This window comes from Lemur catta, chromosome 2 (genome assembly GCF_020740605.2).
Source record: "Lemur catta isolate mLemCat1 chromosome 2, mLemCat1.pri, whole genome shotgun sequence".
NCBI lineage: Eukaryota > Metazoa > Chordata > Mammalia > Primates > Lemuridae > Lemur > Lemur catta.
In genome coordinates this window covers 101846550-101864230 of record NC_059129.1, presented here as the reverse complement: position 1 = coordinate 101864230, position 17681 = coordinate 101846550, and the positions used below count along the sequence as shown (strand labels likewise).

General features: G+C 32.8%; 1 protein-coding gene across 8 annotated transcripts in view; it reads right to left on the bottom strand.

Moving 5' to 3' along the window:
• CEP57L1 (centrosomal protein 57 like 1) overlaps positions 1-17681 on the bottom strand; it is a 53066-nt gene that overhangs the window by 5566 nt on the left and 29819 nt on the right. For 4 of the 8 annotated variants that reach the window (XM_045544152.1, XM_045544153.1, XM_045544147.1 and 1 more), the window contains exons 2-8: positions 13912-14074; positions 12395-12574; positions 9940-10061; positions 5610-5726; positions 4212-4289; positions 3283-3369; positions 81-158 (exon numbers count right to left, since the gene is read on the bottom strand). In XM_045544152.1, coding sequence (XP_045400108.1) covers positions 81-158; positions 3283-3369; positions 4212-4289; positions 5610-5726; positions 9940-10061; positions 12395-12574; positions 13912-14071 — 822 coding nt within the window. In that variant the 5' untranslated portion in view covers positions 14072-14074. Of the gene's footprint in view, positions 1-80; positions 159-3282; positions 3370-4211; positions 4290-5609; positions 5727-9939; positions 10062-12394; positions 12575-13911; positions 14075-14387; positions 14423-17681 lie in introns of all 8 variants that reach the window. The other 4 variants (XM_045544148.1, XM_045544149.1, XM_045544150.1 and 1 more) reach the window with 3 other exon arrangements.

Below are 17681 nucleotides of genomic sequence, written 5' to 3'. Positions count from 1 at the left end.
AAAAACTGATGGTATTTAAATAGCACTTACAATGAAGCAGGAGTTTTTTGAACAACTATCTTTACTTTTTTCCCTCTCACCTTTTCAGACACAAAAGGTAGTGCTCCAAACTTTGAATAAATTTGCTGAGGTGGTCCTCTCTTTAAACATTTAGTTTTCTAGAGATTGACAAGGGAAACATAAACAAAAAATTATCTTAAAAGACATTTATAATATGAAGACCTCTCAAAACTCAATAGTAAACAAACAATGCAATTTGAAAATAGGCAAAAGACATGGACAGAAATTTCACTAAAAAAGACGTATGATGGCAAATCAAAGATATGAAAAGATATTCAATATCATTAGCTATTAGGGAAATGCAAGTTAAAATTACAATGAAATATCACTGCACATCTATCAGAATGGCCAAAATAAAAAACAGTGACAATACCAAATGTTGGCAAGCATGCGGAGAAACTGGATCTGTCATATATTGTTGGTGGGACTACAAAATGGTACAGCCATTTTGGAATACAGTTGGGCAGTTTCTTATAAAACTCAACAAGTATTTATCATATAACCCAATAACTGCTATCTTGGACATTTATCCCAGAAAATGAAAACTTATGTTCACACAAAAACCTGTACACAAATGTTCACAGCAGCTTTATTTGAAATAGCCTCAAAATGGAAACAACCCAAATATCCTTCAACAGATGAATGGTTAAACTGTGGTACAACCATAGTGTGGAATACCACACAGAAATTTAAAAAATGTACTGATACATGCAACAACTTGGATGGCTCTCAAGGGGGAAAAAGCCAATCCCAGAAGCTGAGTAAAAAAAGCCAATCCCCAAAAATTACATACAGTATAACTGTATTTATTTAACATTTTTGAAATAACAAACTATAGAGATAGTGAACAGATTATAGCTTGCCAGGGTCAGTGAAAGAGATGTGTAGTTATAAAGGGATCGCATGAAGGAGCCTTATGGTGGTGGAACAATTCTGTATCTTGATTGTTGTGATGGTTACAGGAATCTACACATGTGATAAAACTATATAAACTCTCATACTGCTGTCAGTTACCATCTAGAATTACAGCACTAATCATGTTCGTATTCTTCTCAGAAGCCTTCAGTGGTTCCCAACTATTTATAGAATAAAAGCTCAACTTTTTAACATGGCATTCAAAGTTAGCCATTATCTCACCCCAAGATGTATTTTCAATTTTAACTTTCACTATGACCCTATCTCACCCCCACTACTGGACCTATAGGTCCCTGGAAAAACTAACAATTTCCTCAGACTGTCATACATTTCTCCTCATCTCAGTCTGTCAATACTTATTAATTCTCCCAGGCTGTCTTTAGTACTGCTTTTTGCATTACCCTTCATGTATTTCTTTGTCTACACAGCACCACAACACTTTGTTCATACCTCTATTAAGCTTTTGTTACACTCTAATATCTGTATATTTATCTGTTTCTCATAAATTCCTCTCTTACTTACCTCTTTATTACATAGAGACACCAGTCTATGGCATTAAGATGTATGAGTTGAATGAATTATGAGTTATGTCTAGGATATGAAGAAACAGTGTGAGCGGAAGCAGGTCTCTCATAGAGGCTTCCCGAAAACTGATCCTACCTTCAGCAATGTTAATGTCCCTTCATCTTTAATGGGAGACAATACAATTTACAGATCTCATGAACTTGTGATTTGAACTAAGCACTTTTATAAAGTGATTTTGCTGTCAATTATTCTCTTCTCTTCCAGGAACTACCTTTTCTTTTCTTATTTTTTTTTTTTTACCTTTTCCTGTACCTTCACTATTTTTACAATGAATGAGTCAATATTTGTTCTTCTTGCAAATTACTGATAGTGATTTTCTATTTGGCTTTGTGGCTTTGAATCTCATTGCACAAACAAGACACAAAACAAATATTTAAGGAAGGAATAAGCAAAAAACATAAAGTTCCATTGGGAAAATGTTTTTCATTATTGTAGTTTGAAAATTCTTTAAAAGAAAAAATTATGAAAAATACAGCCAAAGTACTGAACATTAATTCTTATTTATGTAATAAAAGAGGGCCAGGCACGGTGGCTCATGCCTATAATCCTAGCACTCTGTGAGGCCAAGGCGGGAGGATCGCTTGAGCTCAGGAGTTCAAGACCAGCCTGAGCAAGAGTGAGACCTCGTCTTCACTAAAAATAGAAAAATTAGCTGGGCATTGTGGCATGCACCTGTAGTCTCAGCTACTTGGGAGGCTGAGGCAGGAGGATCATTTGAGCCTAGGAGTTGGAGGCTGCAGTGAGCTATGATGACACCACTGCACTCTACCCAGGGTGACAGAGTGAGACTTTGTCTCAAAAAAAAAAAAAAAAAAGTAGCCAAAGTTAAGTATTATGTTCTCTCCATTATTTTATCTACAGAGTAAGCATACAGTAGTGGACAGAATTCTCAAATAGCATTGCTGACTCTCATAGCAAATGGCACAAAGAAACACTCAAACACTCACTCCATGCAAAATGAATAAATAGTAATAATGGTCATCAAAACTATAATCCCAGAATCATAAGATTAAAAGGGATTTAAATGTTTTTCTTACCATTATATATAATTAAGAAAGTTAAGCTACAATATATTCCAAACATCAATTCATCAAAACAAAATATTGGTCAATCTATAAAGTACTAAAACTCCTGAACCCTTATTTTCAGGCAAATTCAAAGGATATGAGTATAGAAAGAACAAATAATAATAAATTCCCTATGTAAATGCCTTTACAGACCTGTTAACTTACAGGTCTGTTAAAAAAAAAAATCCTGTTTTTTACTGTGCATGTATTACATAAAACTGCTTTCAGGATTTATTGTGTTATCAGCATCTACTGTGTTGTTTAGTGCCTCTTTTAGAAAGTATCACAAAATACATTTCTCCAAGAGTTTAAAACTAGGAAAATCTTTATCTTTCTAGAAAAACTGAAGTGCTTCATATTATTTCACAAAGACAGCTATACTGTCCATTATGTGCTCTTTTTTGCTTTGGTTGCCAACAAACTCAGAGCTAAGTTTTATGCACAACTGCTATTACCTTCTTTAACCTGGGTTTTATGAAATTTTCTGTCCTTACACCCAAAACTATCATCACTTGACATGCACTATTCCATGTCGTTTATTACACATCTCTTCAAATCCTTTCTGGAAAGGGGTTAGGTATAAACATTAAAAGAGTGAATAAATGAGTATTAGCAAATAAGAAAGTGTTGTTTGGGAAAAGTTTTATATGCATACCTTTGAAGATTTCTTCTTTTCCTTGGAGTACTTGGGATTTGAAACCGAAGACATTAAAATTCTATTGATTTCAAGTCCAGTTTGAAGCTATAATAGTAAAGAAAAAACTCACAAAATTGATTTGTAACATGCTTCTTCAAAAACATTATAGTGAAGGCTGGGCGTGGTGGCTCACGCCTGTAATCCTAGCACTCTGGGAGGCCAAGGCAGGTGGATCGCTCAAGGTCAGGAGTTCAAGACCAGCCTCAGCAAGAGCGAGACCCCATCTCTACTAAAGATAGAAAGAAATTATCTGGCCAACTAAAATATATATAGAAAAAATTAGCCGGGCATGGTGGTGCATGCCTGCAGTCCCAGCTACTCGGGAGGCTGAGGCAGTAGGATCGCTTAAGCCCAGGAGTTTGAGGTTGCTATGAGCTAGGCTGACACCATGGCACTCACTCTAGCCAGGGCAACAAAGTGAGACTCTGTCTCAAAAAAAAAAAAAAAAAAACATTATAATGAGAGGTCAGGTCTCAGTTTATAAATATGAAAGTGCTTTTTGAGAAAGAAAAGAAAATCCAAAATACTATTTTGTGTGTGTGTGAAAGTTACTAAGTATATTAGTAATTATAATAATATTCTGTTTACAAGAGAATGAACTATTTAATATATATCAATCAAACGGAAAACAATCTATCCTAAGAGTTCTTTCAACTGAGAATATATGTGTTTGTCAGAATGTCAAAAGATTAAAAGAACTCTTGGCAGTGCATCCAAGCATAATATATACTGGCTGATTGAGAATTTCATTATTATAGCAAAAAGAGACAAAACTAACAAGCTAGGAAGTAGAAATTAGAATCTAATTTTCAGTTAAGGAAAATAAAGTATAATATTAACAAAACATATATGGTTTACCATGACAGATTAGTGCTCTATTTATTTACCTCAGAAGCTTTGTCTTGAAATAGCTTACGCTGATGTTCTTCTTCTTTAAGTTTTTCCTCTAAATGTTTAATCTTGTCCTGCAAAAAGAATTGAAAACTGGGATTGTTATAAAAACTAGAGCCAAATATCCTCTGTTCCTTTTCCAAATAGAATTCTAGTGGTCTTGATTCTTAAGAGTTTGGCAAGCTAAAGCTGAAAGTAAGAAAAAGGAATGGCAAAAGATGCTAAGATTTTTCTTGGCTTTCTTCCTGCTTCTTTCTTTTACCGGCTATTACACATGAGAGAACAAAGGGAAAGCGAAGAATATATACACACATAGGCTTCCAACTTCCAACAACAAAACTAAAATGATGAAACTTATGAGGGTACTAAACATCTAGAAGGTCAAATTATTATAGTCTCGGGTCTCAATGTTTCATTCAAAACATACAAAAATAACAATAAATTTCTGTCATGTACATATGATAAGAGTGCAATTTTGGGGGGAAAGAGAGGGAAGGAAGACATATTAGACACATAATATGTGGTCCTTGTTACTTAAGCACTTATATAGGTTAAGTATCCCTTATTGGAAATGCTTGAAAACGGAAGTGTTTCAGATTTTGGATTTTAGAATATTTTCAATAAGGATTTAGTACCCCTAATCTCAAAATTCAAAATCCAAAATGCCCCAGTGAACATTTCCTCTGAGTGTCACGTTAGTGCTCAAAAAGTTTTGGATTTTGGAGCATTTCAGATTTCATATTTTCAGGTTAAGGATACTTAATTATTATACGTAGGTAAACAAGAGTAATATACACGAAACAACAAAACAACAAAGCAATGAATATTATTTGATATGAATGACATATATATAACCATGCATATATAACATTATACACATAGGTATTACATCTTATATCTGTTGGGTGGTTCAAAATAAGAGGACATTACTATTTCAAAGAGAGAACTTCCTAAGTTCTAAACCATTAGTATCCTCAAAGTTTCTCTACCACTTATGTTGGAGAGCTCAAGAAAGCTTCCTAAAGAAAATCCTATAAAATGGAAAAGATTTGAGTGGAAAAAGGAGAGGGATAGGCTTAATCTGACTGCAAGTGGTGAAAGACAATCTTTTCAACATCCCTTAGGTAACTTAACTGCCAAATGTAAATGTCCTGCCATATTAGAAGAAGTCAAAATTACAATTTTACATCAAAAGACAAGCTCATTTATGCCATGATGGAACCCATTAATTTTTCATCTCTATAGGGAGGAATTCATATCTGGATTAATAAAAGTTGTAAATGAAATTTTATAAATCTAAGATTTACTGTACATTCACATACAATGCCAATTATGCTTAGCACTAAAGATTTATTCCCATCGTCATCACTCCAAAGAAACAAGTAGAAGCTTACCTCAGCAGTTTTCTGAGTTGTTGTAAGTCTGAAACACTCTTTTTCTAAGACATCAAGCTTTTCAAGCTTTGCATGTAGCCTCATCTGATCTTGTTCTTTTTCTCTTTGAAGCTGGGCCTGGAAAGGATAAAAACAAAACTTGAATTTGGCAAGTGATGCCAATGAATCAAGAATAATACAATTTCTGAGAACTCAAAACACAATATAAATCTGTCATAAGAAACATGTACATATTTCAGGTGCTTACAAGCAAAATCAAATACTTTTAAGGAGCAAATATAATGTACCAAGAAAGATGTGCTGTATTAGCATCAATGGAACAAACTCTTCTATGCATCTTTATTTAACAGTTCTACTAAGGAAAAAATCATTAACAAAACCTGTATTAAACAGTGTTATTTATTAATACAAGGTGATCACACCTACTCATTGACTTACCCTCTCTCTAACACATAGAAAAGCAGCTGTCAGAAGAATAAACCATAAAGAGAGCACAGGAGAAAAGGAAAGTATGAATATACATATGCACATGTATATACTGTTTTGTAATGGTATTTATTACCATGCTAATGAAAGATATTAATAATAAGGACAACTGTGAGGGGGCAAGAAGAACTCTCTGTACTATCTGCTCAATTTTCTATAAACCTAAAATGGCTCTAATAGATAAAGTCTATTAGTTAAAACAAAAACAAAAAAACCCACCAATAAACAAAGTCTTGGTGACCTGTGGTCTTACATTTAATTGGATTCTCAGAAGGAGAGGAGAACAGAATAATTATTTGAAGGATAATGACTAAAAATTTTCTAAATTTAGTAAAAAATACTGACAGATTTAAGAATATCAAAAAGTCCAAGTAGAATAAACACAAGAAAACCACACTTAGGTACATCATTATCGAATTTTTGAAAACCAGTAATAAAGGAAAAATCTTAAAAGCAGCCTGAGAAATGATGACACATTATGCACAGAGGAATAAAGATAAGAATTCTCATTGGAAACTATGAAATCCAGAAGACAAATGAAACAAAATCTTTAATGTGCTGAAAGAAAAAAGCTTTCAACTAGAATTCTACAAAAAGCCAAGGTATCTTTCACAAATCACAATGAAATAAAGACTTTTCCAGATAAATAAATGCTAAGAGACTTTCCTTCAGACTAAAAAAAAAAAATAGATGGAAAATCAAATCTACACAGAGAAATGAAACCATTGGAAATGGTAAAAATGTGGATAAATATATATTTTTTCTTGTTTCTTAATTTTCTTTAAAGGATAATTGGCCATTTAAAGCAAAAATAATGATGTATTGTGTGTTTTATAACATATGTAGAAGCAAAATATATGAAAAATGTAGCACAAAGAGGGATAAGTAGAAGCATGCCATAGAAAGGATATTATATGTGAAGTGTTTTAATACTAATTCATGGAAGACTGTGGTAAGTTAAGAATACATATTTTAGACCCTAGAGCAGCTACTAAAAAAGAGGAGGAAGAGGACCAGGATGAAGAGGAGCAGATAACAGAATTTTAAAAGAAATCACCAAAAAAGGTAGAAAATATTTTTAACTGAATGATAATAGAAATACAAAATATCATAATTTGTGGGACTCAGTGTTTAGAAGAAAACTGATAGCTTTAATTACAAAATATAATATTTAAAAGGAAAGAATACAAGGTTTAAAATCAATAATCTAAGCATCCAAAATAGAAAGCCAGGGTAAAAATTAAGTGAATTAGACCCTAAAAAGAAGAAAATAATAAGGTTGGAATCAACGAAATAGAAAATGAACAAAAAAAAACCCGAAAACAATTTTTAAAAGTTGTTTCTTTAAAAAAAATCAATAAAATTATAAAGTGACAGGCAGACTAATTCTTATTTTAAAAAGCAAAAATACAAATTAACAATATCAGGAAGAAAAGAGGGACATCACTAAAGACACAAGAAAAAAAGCGGAAAATCTAAGTACCCCTATATCTGGAAAATAAGTTCAATTCATAATTTAAAAACCTCCCACAAAGAAAACTCCAGTCCCGGATGGTTTCTATCAAATATTGAGTTCTATCAAACATTTAAGAAAGAAATAATACTAATCTTACACAAGACCTTTCAGAAAATAGAAGGAATCCTCCCAACTAATTTTTTCTTTTTTTTTCTTTCTTTTCTTACTATTTCCCTGTCCTGAAGTAATGCAAGCACCAACTAATTTTTTGAGGTCAGAAAGCCCAAGACACCAAAACTAGACATTATAAGGAAAATTACAAATCAAGATCCCTCAAGGACATAGTCACAAAAATACTTAAGCAAAATATCAGCAAATTGAATCAAGCCATGCACACAAAAAAAATAATACATATCAAGATCAATTGGTGATCTTCTACACTAGGAATACAAGGTTAGCTAACATTTGAAAATCAATCAATGTAACTCATCATGTTAACAGAATAAAAGGGAAAAAATATGACGCTCTCAAAGAATGTAGAGAAAGCAATTGTTGAAATGTGACACCCATTCGTGACAAAACATTCAACAAACTTAGAAGGTAATTTCCACAACTTGATATAGGGCAGCTAACAAAAACCTGTAGTCAATATCATACTTAACGGTGAAAGCCTAGTAGCTTTCCCCTAAAGATCAGGAACAAAGCAAGGATGTCAGTGCTAACCACTTCTAGTTAACATTGTATTAGCTGTAACAGCCAGTGCAGTAAGGTGAGAAAGAGAAATAAGAGCCATAAAGATTGAAAAAGAAGAAAAAAACTATTTTTTTTCATGGATGACATGATTGTGTATGTAGAATAGCCTTAGAACACATGAAAACTACCAGAACCAATAAATAAATTTAGAAAGGCCCCAGGATATAAAGTCATACAAAAATCAATTATATTTTTATATACCAGTAATACACAAATGAAAAATGAAATAAAACCCCAATACTATTCATAATAGCATCAAAAAATGTGAAATGCTTAGAGATTTTTCCTAATGATCTGCAGTGGCATCCCTATCACATATTGAGTTTCCATATGAGTGGGTCTGACTATATTCCATTCTTTTATTCTAGTTGTCTATCCATACAAATAACACTTTATTTCAATTTTGATAGAATTATAATTTGTTTCAATACCTAGTAGAGAAAGATCCTCATCTTATTCTTCTTCTGAATAACCTGTCTGTTCTTGGACCTTTGTTTTCCCTTATAAATTTTAGAGTCAACCTCTCTAGTTCCTTTAAAATCTACTACATGCTTGACCCATCAAAGTCCAGTATTGATTGGTATTTTTATGCTTTTCCAAGACAATGTAAGGATATTAGAACCACTTTCAACTACATTTATTCCCTCCTAATTTATATGCTGTTGTTCTGATGAATTTTAATCCTTTATACATGTATATTTAAACCACATAAAGCATTATTATTGTTTTATGTAATATTCACTTAGAATTATCCTCATGTTTATTGTCTCTGTTGCTCTTTATTCCTTCCTGCACCTATGACCTTCCACCAAAGATAATTTTTCTTCTGTCTGATTAGTAATGTCCTTTACTGTTCTGTTTAGAGTGTACCTACTGGTAACAAATTATCTCAGTCTTTGTTAGTCTTAAAATGCTTTTATTTTACCTTTGTTTCTGAAGGATATTTCCCCCAGGCATAGATTTGTCCATTAGCAGTTATTTTCTTTTAATATTATTATAACTTAATTCTCTCAGTCCATTATCTTTTGAATTTGGCACTTTCAGTTGAGAAGTCAACTATCACATTAACTGCCGTCCCTTTGAATGTAATTTTTTTCTTCTGGCTGTTTTTAAGATTTTATTTTTCATTTATTATTTATTTTATTATAAGGTGTCTGTATATAGCTTTCCTTATATTTATCCTGCTTTGGTATTAGGGCTTCTTGAATCTGTGGTGTGATTTTACTTTTTAATCAGTTTTGAAAAATTCTCAGCTACTACCTCTTCAAATATTCCTTCTGTCCCATTCTCCCTCTCCTTTCCTTTTGAAATTCCAATTACATATGTTAGATCTTCTCACTCTAACATTATGACTTGTCCTCTGTTTTCTGAATTTACTGTCATTTTGTGTCTTCCTTCACTCCTCCCCTGCCTCCTCCTCTTCCTTGCTTCCTTCCTGTATTCTGTCTAGTTTTTCTCTGCAGTTGGGTTGGTTCAAATGACCTAGTCTGTCATTACTATTAGCAGAAATCTCCTATAACACAGCTTTATATCCTACTTTACTTAAGATTATATTATGATTTTCCCACGCTAAATTAAATATTCTTCCAAAACACATTAAATTATATTATCATTCCTTACAGAAAATATGCTTACCTGTTGTTCTAGGATCATATTCTTTTCTCGCTCTACATTGAGAACCATTCTCTTTGTATATTCTAGTTGTTTTTCCAGAAGGGTACAACGAGACTGGGCTGAGCTTAACTGTATACTTATTTCTATGAAAAACACAAAATAATAATGAGTCAATTCATTGATTATCACAGAGATCAGAGATTTGGTTATCACAAGAACTATTTTATGTGAATTCAATCAAGAGCTAAAAGTTCAAAACCTCTTTTAGCCCTAAGTATTGACTTTCCCAGAGTTAGGAACATATATTTTGTGAATATCTCATTAAATATATATAATTGGTTTAATATTGTCTCCCCCTAAAAATCCAGAGGGCGTACTTCTGAAAGGGGAGGATGTCAGTAATTTCTTGGATGATAAATACCCTGGTTGTTCCTGGGAAATAATATCATATAGAAAAACAGAGGCTGGAAAGTTTCCTTTTTTTTTTTTTTTTATTTCAGCTCATTATGGGGGTACAAAAGTTCAGGTTATATATATTGCCCATACCCCCCGATCCCACCGAGTCTGAGCTTCAAGCGTGTCCATTCCCCAGACAGTGCTCATTGCACTCATCAAGTAGGTATACATCCATCCCTTTCCCCCAGCCCCCACCTCTGTCCGACACCCAATTGGTGTTATTCCCAAATGTGCACTTAGGTGATGATCAGGGAAACCAGTTTGCTGGTGAGTACATGTGGTGCTTATTTTTCCATTTTTGGGATACTTCACTTAATAGAATGGGTTCCAACTCTCTCCAGGAGAACCAAAGAAATGCCATTATCACCGTTATTTCTTACAGCTGAGTAATATTCCATGGTATACATATACCATATTTTGCTAATCCATTCATGAATTGATGGGCATTTGGGTTGTTTCCACATCTTTGCAATTGTGAATTGTGCTGCTATAAACATTGGGGTGCAGGTGTCTTTTTTATAGAATGACTTTTGTTCTTCTGGGTAGATGCCCAATAATGGGATTGCTGGATCAAATGGTAGGTCTACTTGAATCTGTTTAAGGTATCTCCATATTGTTTTCCATAGGGGTTGCACTAGTTTACAGTCCCACCAGCAGTGTATGAGTGTTCCTGTCTCTCCGCATCCATGCCAACATGTATTGTTTTGGGACTTTTTGATAAAGGCCATTCTCACTGGAGTTAAGTGATATCTCATTGTGGTTTTGATTTGCATTTCCCTGATGATTAGAGATGTTGAACATTTTTTCATATGTTTGTTAGCCATTTTTATATCTTCTTTTGAAAAATTTCTATTCATGTCCTTTGCCCACTTTTTGATAGGGTTGTTTGATTTTTTTCTTGCTGATTTTCCTGAGTTCTAAATAGATTCTTGTTATCAGTCCTTTATCTGATGTGTAGTATGCGAAAATTTTTTCCCATTCTGTAGGTTGTTTGCTCTCATGACTGTTTCTTTGGCTGTGCAGAAGCTTTTTAATTTGATCAGGTCTCATTTATTTATTTTTGTTGTTGCTGTGATTGCCTTAGGGGTCTTCTTCATAAATTCTTTGCCTAGGCCAATGTCTGTAGGAGTCTTTCCTACATTTTCTTCTAGAATTCTAATAGTTTCCAAGGCTGGAAAGTTTCTTACCTCTTAATTATTTTTAGTCTTTCAGGAAACTCAGGTGTATGTACTTTACCACTCCTATTTGCCTCTGTTCTTGACTACTGGTAGCAAAGTTAATTCCATGGGGGTAAGCAACCTATTTCTAAGTCTTTAACTTTTTACTTTCTTTGGCTTTTTCTTCTACTTTTGTCTAATTACCTCAGAAATCTTTTTTCCCCTATTTCTTCATTTTATTTGTAAGGTGAACTTAGCCTTATTTATAAGGATCAATGTAGTGTTACAAGGAAAAAGAAAGACATAAGTTTTGAAGTGAAATTATATAAAGGACTTATGTTCTAAATTTCTAAAACTCTTCGTGTCCAGATGTTCTTGTCATAATTTCCACGGAAGTCTCCACCTATCTGCCTATTCCTCGAATTAAACTTATTTTCCTCTCAAATTAAATTCTTTTTCATTCATTTTTATTGTTTTATATTGTCTAATTACTAGTATTGCTTTATATTTCAAATTTTAAAATTTATTATTAACTAAAACATAAAGCATTTCAATTATATTACGGGTTAAACTAGATTTTATTGGTTAGTCTGAAAATATTCTAATTTCTAAATACCACTTGTCTAAAAACAATTTTTCTTTTAATCTCAAGAATTTATGAACTGGGATAACAGATATAATAGATATAAGTTCAAAGCTACATCCTTTTCCCACAAATATCAAAATGTCTGAGAACAAGGCCACAAGGTTTGAATGTATATAAGAACAAATACGTCTGAGTAAATCTGCTTAGATTAAGTTTATTATTTTCAAACTGTGAATTTTGATAACCCCTCATTTCTGAGAACTACTGCATTTTATACCTTTTTTCTGCTTTATCAGTTCCTGATGTGCCAGATTTCTCTCATTTGTTTCATTTTCCAAGGCCTTTTTATACTGCGCTGCTTCTCTGGAAAGAATGTTCAGGTTATCTTCAGCTTGTGTTCTCTCTAGTTCTAAACGATAAATTTTTTCCTGAAGAGTTTTCAAGGCTAAAATAAGAGCTGTTGGGAAAAAAATATGGTTGATGTTTTAAGTGAAAGTTTCTGAACACTTACAATCACAGTAACATGAAAAAATGAGTAGTATATTCTTGTTAATGAGCCAGAAAAATCTATATGTATATTCCCTCATAAAAATGAAAAATGACTAAAACTCTAAAGACAGACAAATTTTCTCCATCATATCTTATAAAAACAATGTATTTATTAGTGATTTCTAGGATTTAGAAAGCTAATAACCACAACTTAATTTAATAAAAGAAGTATTTTCAAATAAAAGGACTTAAGATAATGTATAGTCTGGGAGGCATAAGAGTTTGAGTATGTATAAAGAAAATTAAAATTAACATGGTAAGTTGGGTTCAAAGTTAAAGGTTTTTCTCAGTTCTTGATGTGTTCGGTTTTAATCAAACCACAAACATTAAAATAAAAGAAAAAAATTGAAGTCTTTTAAATGGCCTACAAACAAACAAACAAAAAATCCACATTTATTGTTTCTTTGTCCAAGATGTAGTACTAAGAATTAGGACATGCGGGGCAGAACACAGTTTCTTCTGTTGGAAAAAAAGCATAACTTAAGTTATATTTAACTATAAATATGGTTTACCTGATGTCAGGCTTGAAAGATGATAAATAGTACACGTGTACTACTATGATTTTTATTCAGCTATATTAATATCTTCATGATTAAGTTCAGAGTTTTAACTTCCATATAGTTTATATAAAATTAGAAAGATGCTTGCTAGAGATCATCATTTGTTTTTTACAAATAAGATAAAGAAATTATATTTACTGCTTTTCATATGGTACATGATATAAGGTATGCCTGGGATCATAAGTATTTCCCTAATTCAATTTTAAGATCCTTCTAAATTTATGTTTAAAAAGTTACAACACTAGTATTTTATAGTATTCTGGCTTCCTACAGAATTTTCAAGGATGATTTTGGATATATGCAATTTCTGAATGTAATCCTTGAATAAGATACAACTCCATTTAATTTACTAGCATTCTAATAATCTAGTTTAGAAGGATGCCAAATCTGACTTGTTATTCTTCAAAGAGTATTTTCCTGCTTTCTAATGATGTTTTTATGATAAACCTGTGATATGTGTCCAGCTGGTTATATTAATTTTTATTTTATAGCTGAAGAAGCCAAAATGAAAAGTATTAAGTAACTTGTCTAAATTCATAGAAACTTTGAGCAACAGAATCAAAATTAGGAGTTTTATTAAGGCTAAATACACAATCATATTTTTTTCTACATAAAAATGAAAAGTTTTTATAACATAATTTGTACCATTCCTCTAATTTTATATAAGATTTTATATCGGCATTACCTTGGCTATTTGGGCTATGAAACACTTTAGAAGAAGTAACTTCTAAGTCCATAGGCTTGTGATTCTGAGATGATTCATTCTGGGTGAATGATGGAACAACCATCCTTTCTGGAGGTTTAAGATAGCTTCCTACTACACTATGCATTAACTCAGAATTCATTATCTGTAGAGAAAAAAGGCATGATATAGTATAGCATCATTCTTTCCTATTTGAAGGACAAAAACATTATACAAAACTTCAGGTAAAACTTTAACATAACAACATAATCATATACCATGGAATTTTATCTTTATGAACTTAATTATCACAAATTCAAGTATAATAAGCTCAGCAATAAAAGAAAGAAAAATGACGATTTCCTGTGTAAATGGTATGGGCAATTATACCAAATTTCAATGATCATATATCCTGGGGTAAGGATGACATGGATGATATGAATTTGCTGGCTTTTCAGTTGCTCATAAGTCCCACGTACCTACCATAGTCTGAACATCTCTCCACAGTGTGACTCTAGGATTTAAAGAGAAGGTACATATTCTAAAAGACAATAGTTTTTAAGCACAATCCAACAATATGTTCTGATTCTCTATTGTTGACTGTTGGACTCCAGTATATTGGGATTTTTCAAGGGCAATTTTGGATATATGAAATTCCTTAATCTAACCCTTGAATAAACCATATCCCCACTTAATGTACAAGCATTTAATTGTCTAGCTAGGAAGGGTTAAAATCTGAAGAATCTACAATAGTATTATTTTGTTACTCTGTGTTTTATTTTGCTTTGTTTTGTGGGACAGCCCCTTTAACCATTTTATTAGCAGGTAATTTTTTTGTCTGACCTTCCCAAATCATTTTATTTTCCTTTCTGCAATTTAAATATTTTAGAAATATATTCCATTATACATGACAGATTCTAGTCCATGTTAATTAAATTAATTCATAATGACATTAGAAGAAACAAGGTAATAATTGTTCACAGAAAATAATTCACTGGCACAATTTTAAGTAAGGAATCTTGCTTTAAAATGTAAATACAAGACTCACACTATAAAATCAGACTATTTTGATTTTTAAGAATTGCACATTTTCTGTGATATCAATATCTTCCCAATTCATAAGGTACATGCAGGCACTTCCCATGACTATACTTCCTAGAAGGGCAGAGGACACACTTCATTTCCTAGGATTTTCTACTTTAGCCTTTGCCATGATTGGCTATTTTCCAAGACATTCAGATTGGTCTAAATGAGATGTTATATAGCCCAAGAAGGTTTGCTAAAATACTTGATGCTCTCGTTCTTGGAAGAAACCATATTTTGCTATTGTTATTAGCACTAGCGACCTCAGACACTGTCTGCTCCTCGTGGAACACTGCATCTATCTAAGTTGCCGTTGCCTCAAAAAACAAGAGACCAAAATTAGTCACAGCTAATTCACTATGAAGTGGAGGTAGGGCCCAAAGTACATGAGTTCTGAAGATGGCTGTACATTTTCAAGAGAGAGGTAGGTGGTTGAAGCTAAGCCAAGAACATGGGAGCTACTCAAGATATCTGACTCAGTTTTCAGCTCCTGGTGGGTTTCTCCAAGAAGGGAAAGAATGAAATTTTGTCATTAATGACTTACACTGAAGTCCTTGGGAAGACTCTGTTTACTCTGACCCAAATATAATATCATTTTTTAAATTGGATTGTGTACCAATTTAAAAACTGGTTCAAGTTTGAGGTTTTTAATGTATATGAAATAATGATGACTTAGAAGATTGCTGATAAATTATAAATTAGACTAAAGTATATTTAAATTAAATGTGTAGATACATATTAAAGTGGGCATAAGCAGACTAACAACCCACTGGTAAAATGAAAATAAGGTGAGGAAAAAGAAAGAAAACAGTAAAGAAATAAGAGAAGACAACTTATGCTATGACATAGAGCTCAGGGGTTCTCATTGTAATGGGGTCCCAGCTTAACCCTTACGATCTGGTCCTGAGTTGTAACCAAGTGCATAAGCCCACTAGAAGCTTATTTACATAAAGAACTGAGGCATCCTGGGAGAAAACTCACTCTGAAGGAAGATGAAACAAATATAAAAAGCTTGATCCAAAATCAAAGCCAGTATGGTTGAGGAGAAGAGGAGTGATTCTGAGTATGGTAGTAGTCATTCTAATTCATTTCTGACCTAATCCCATGGTCTCATATGTAGCTCCTGAGAAGAGAGAGGGCTATAAGTGAAAACTTAGAAATGTTTCACCAATATCTCTGTAAAATATTAAGGCATTAACTTTCCTGCTTTGCATAAAATGTTATATTCAAATGGAGGGAGAAGTTGTCCAAGACCACTAACACAGTTTGGGTCCCTTGAGAATTCTGGTACATGGGTAGCAGTATTCAGCAAGACACAGAGAGAGAGAGAGAGAGAGAGAGAGAGAGAGAGGCTGGAACAGGCATATTTGTGGGCAAATATGAGAAAAATTTCTGAAAATACAGAGAGGTACCTAAGCCCCAATCTCTAAGGATTCTGGTAAGTCTGATATGGGGCCTAGCTGTAGGTAATTGAAAAGACCTCAAGAATTCTTCTATATTGGTATTTTTCACTGTGTTCTGTAAAGCTTCTCTGAACATCTAATCTGCCATATTGCTTAAAACAATATATCGCAATAGCTTTAGACATACTTTACAAGATACTAACTACTCTAGACAAACCAGTTTTAGATGCACACACAGAATGATATTTATGTTTCAAAAAGTAAAAAAAGTTTATATCTTTCTATTCCAGCTACAGCTCTCAAAGCTACTTCATTCCGTAAAGTTTGTTCCTCAATTGTGGTTAAGTGAATATTATCTAGTTAGTCATTAACTAAATAGAAAGTTCACTAGCAGGATTCAGATAATAGAGTATATGGTAAACAATCTGTAGATAAGAATAAGAAAAAGTATCAGAACCTAATTTACTTCCTAAAGCACACTATATATTCAACTTTAAAAAATATAAAATGACTTTGTAGGAATACCCACAATAACCATTAAATTCCTGAATTCAGAAGCAGTTTAAGTATCATATTTCAATGACAGTCATGTATAATGTATTAAGAGTAGCAGCAAGTCTTACATTTAATAAATTAATCTTTTGACATTCAAATTGACCTATTTAACATAATTTATAATTAACTTTAAAAATATCCTGTGCTAGATATTAAAAAAAAATCATCATTTTGCAGCCATCATAGTAAAGACTGATTTAGGCAAGAAGCGTCAATGGGTGCTAAATCCAGGGGGGTAAATTTTGATGACGAATGGGAGATACTAAAGCCTCTCCTAAAATGTCTCCCATAGATTGCTTATAAGATGCAAAGAAAAAATAGTAACTATATAATAGAAAAAACAAATAACAGTTTCATAGGATAATTAAAATTGACACCACCTACGAGAGGTGGATGGATATTATGTGCCTCTGGATGTGAAACTCTGAGAAGTACACATCTTTTATGCAGTATTCTGGCCAGGAATGTATAACCTGAATCTCAACAGGAGGAAACATCACGTAAGCCCAGGTGAAAAGTATTCTATTTTTTAAAAAAGAGGGAGGGCAGTTTTCTTCAAATGTCAATGTCATAAAAGACAATCACACATCTGGGTATATATCCAGAAAACTGCAAGTAGGATCTCGAAGAGATTTGTATACCTACATTCATAGCAGCACTATTCACAATAGCCAAAAAGTGGAAGCAACCCAAGTGCCCATTGATAGATGGAGAAATAAAATGTGGTATATA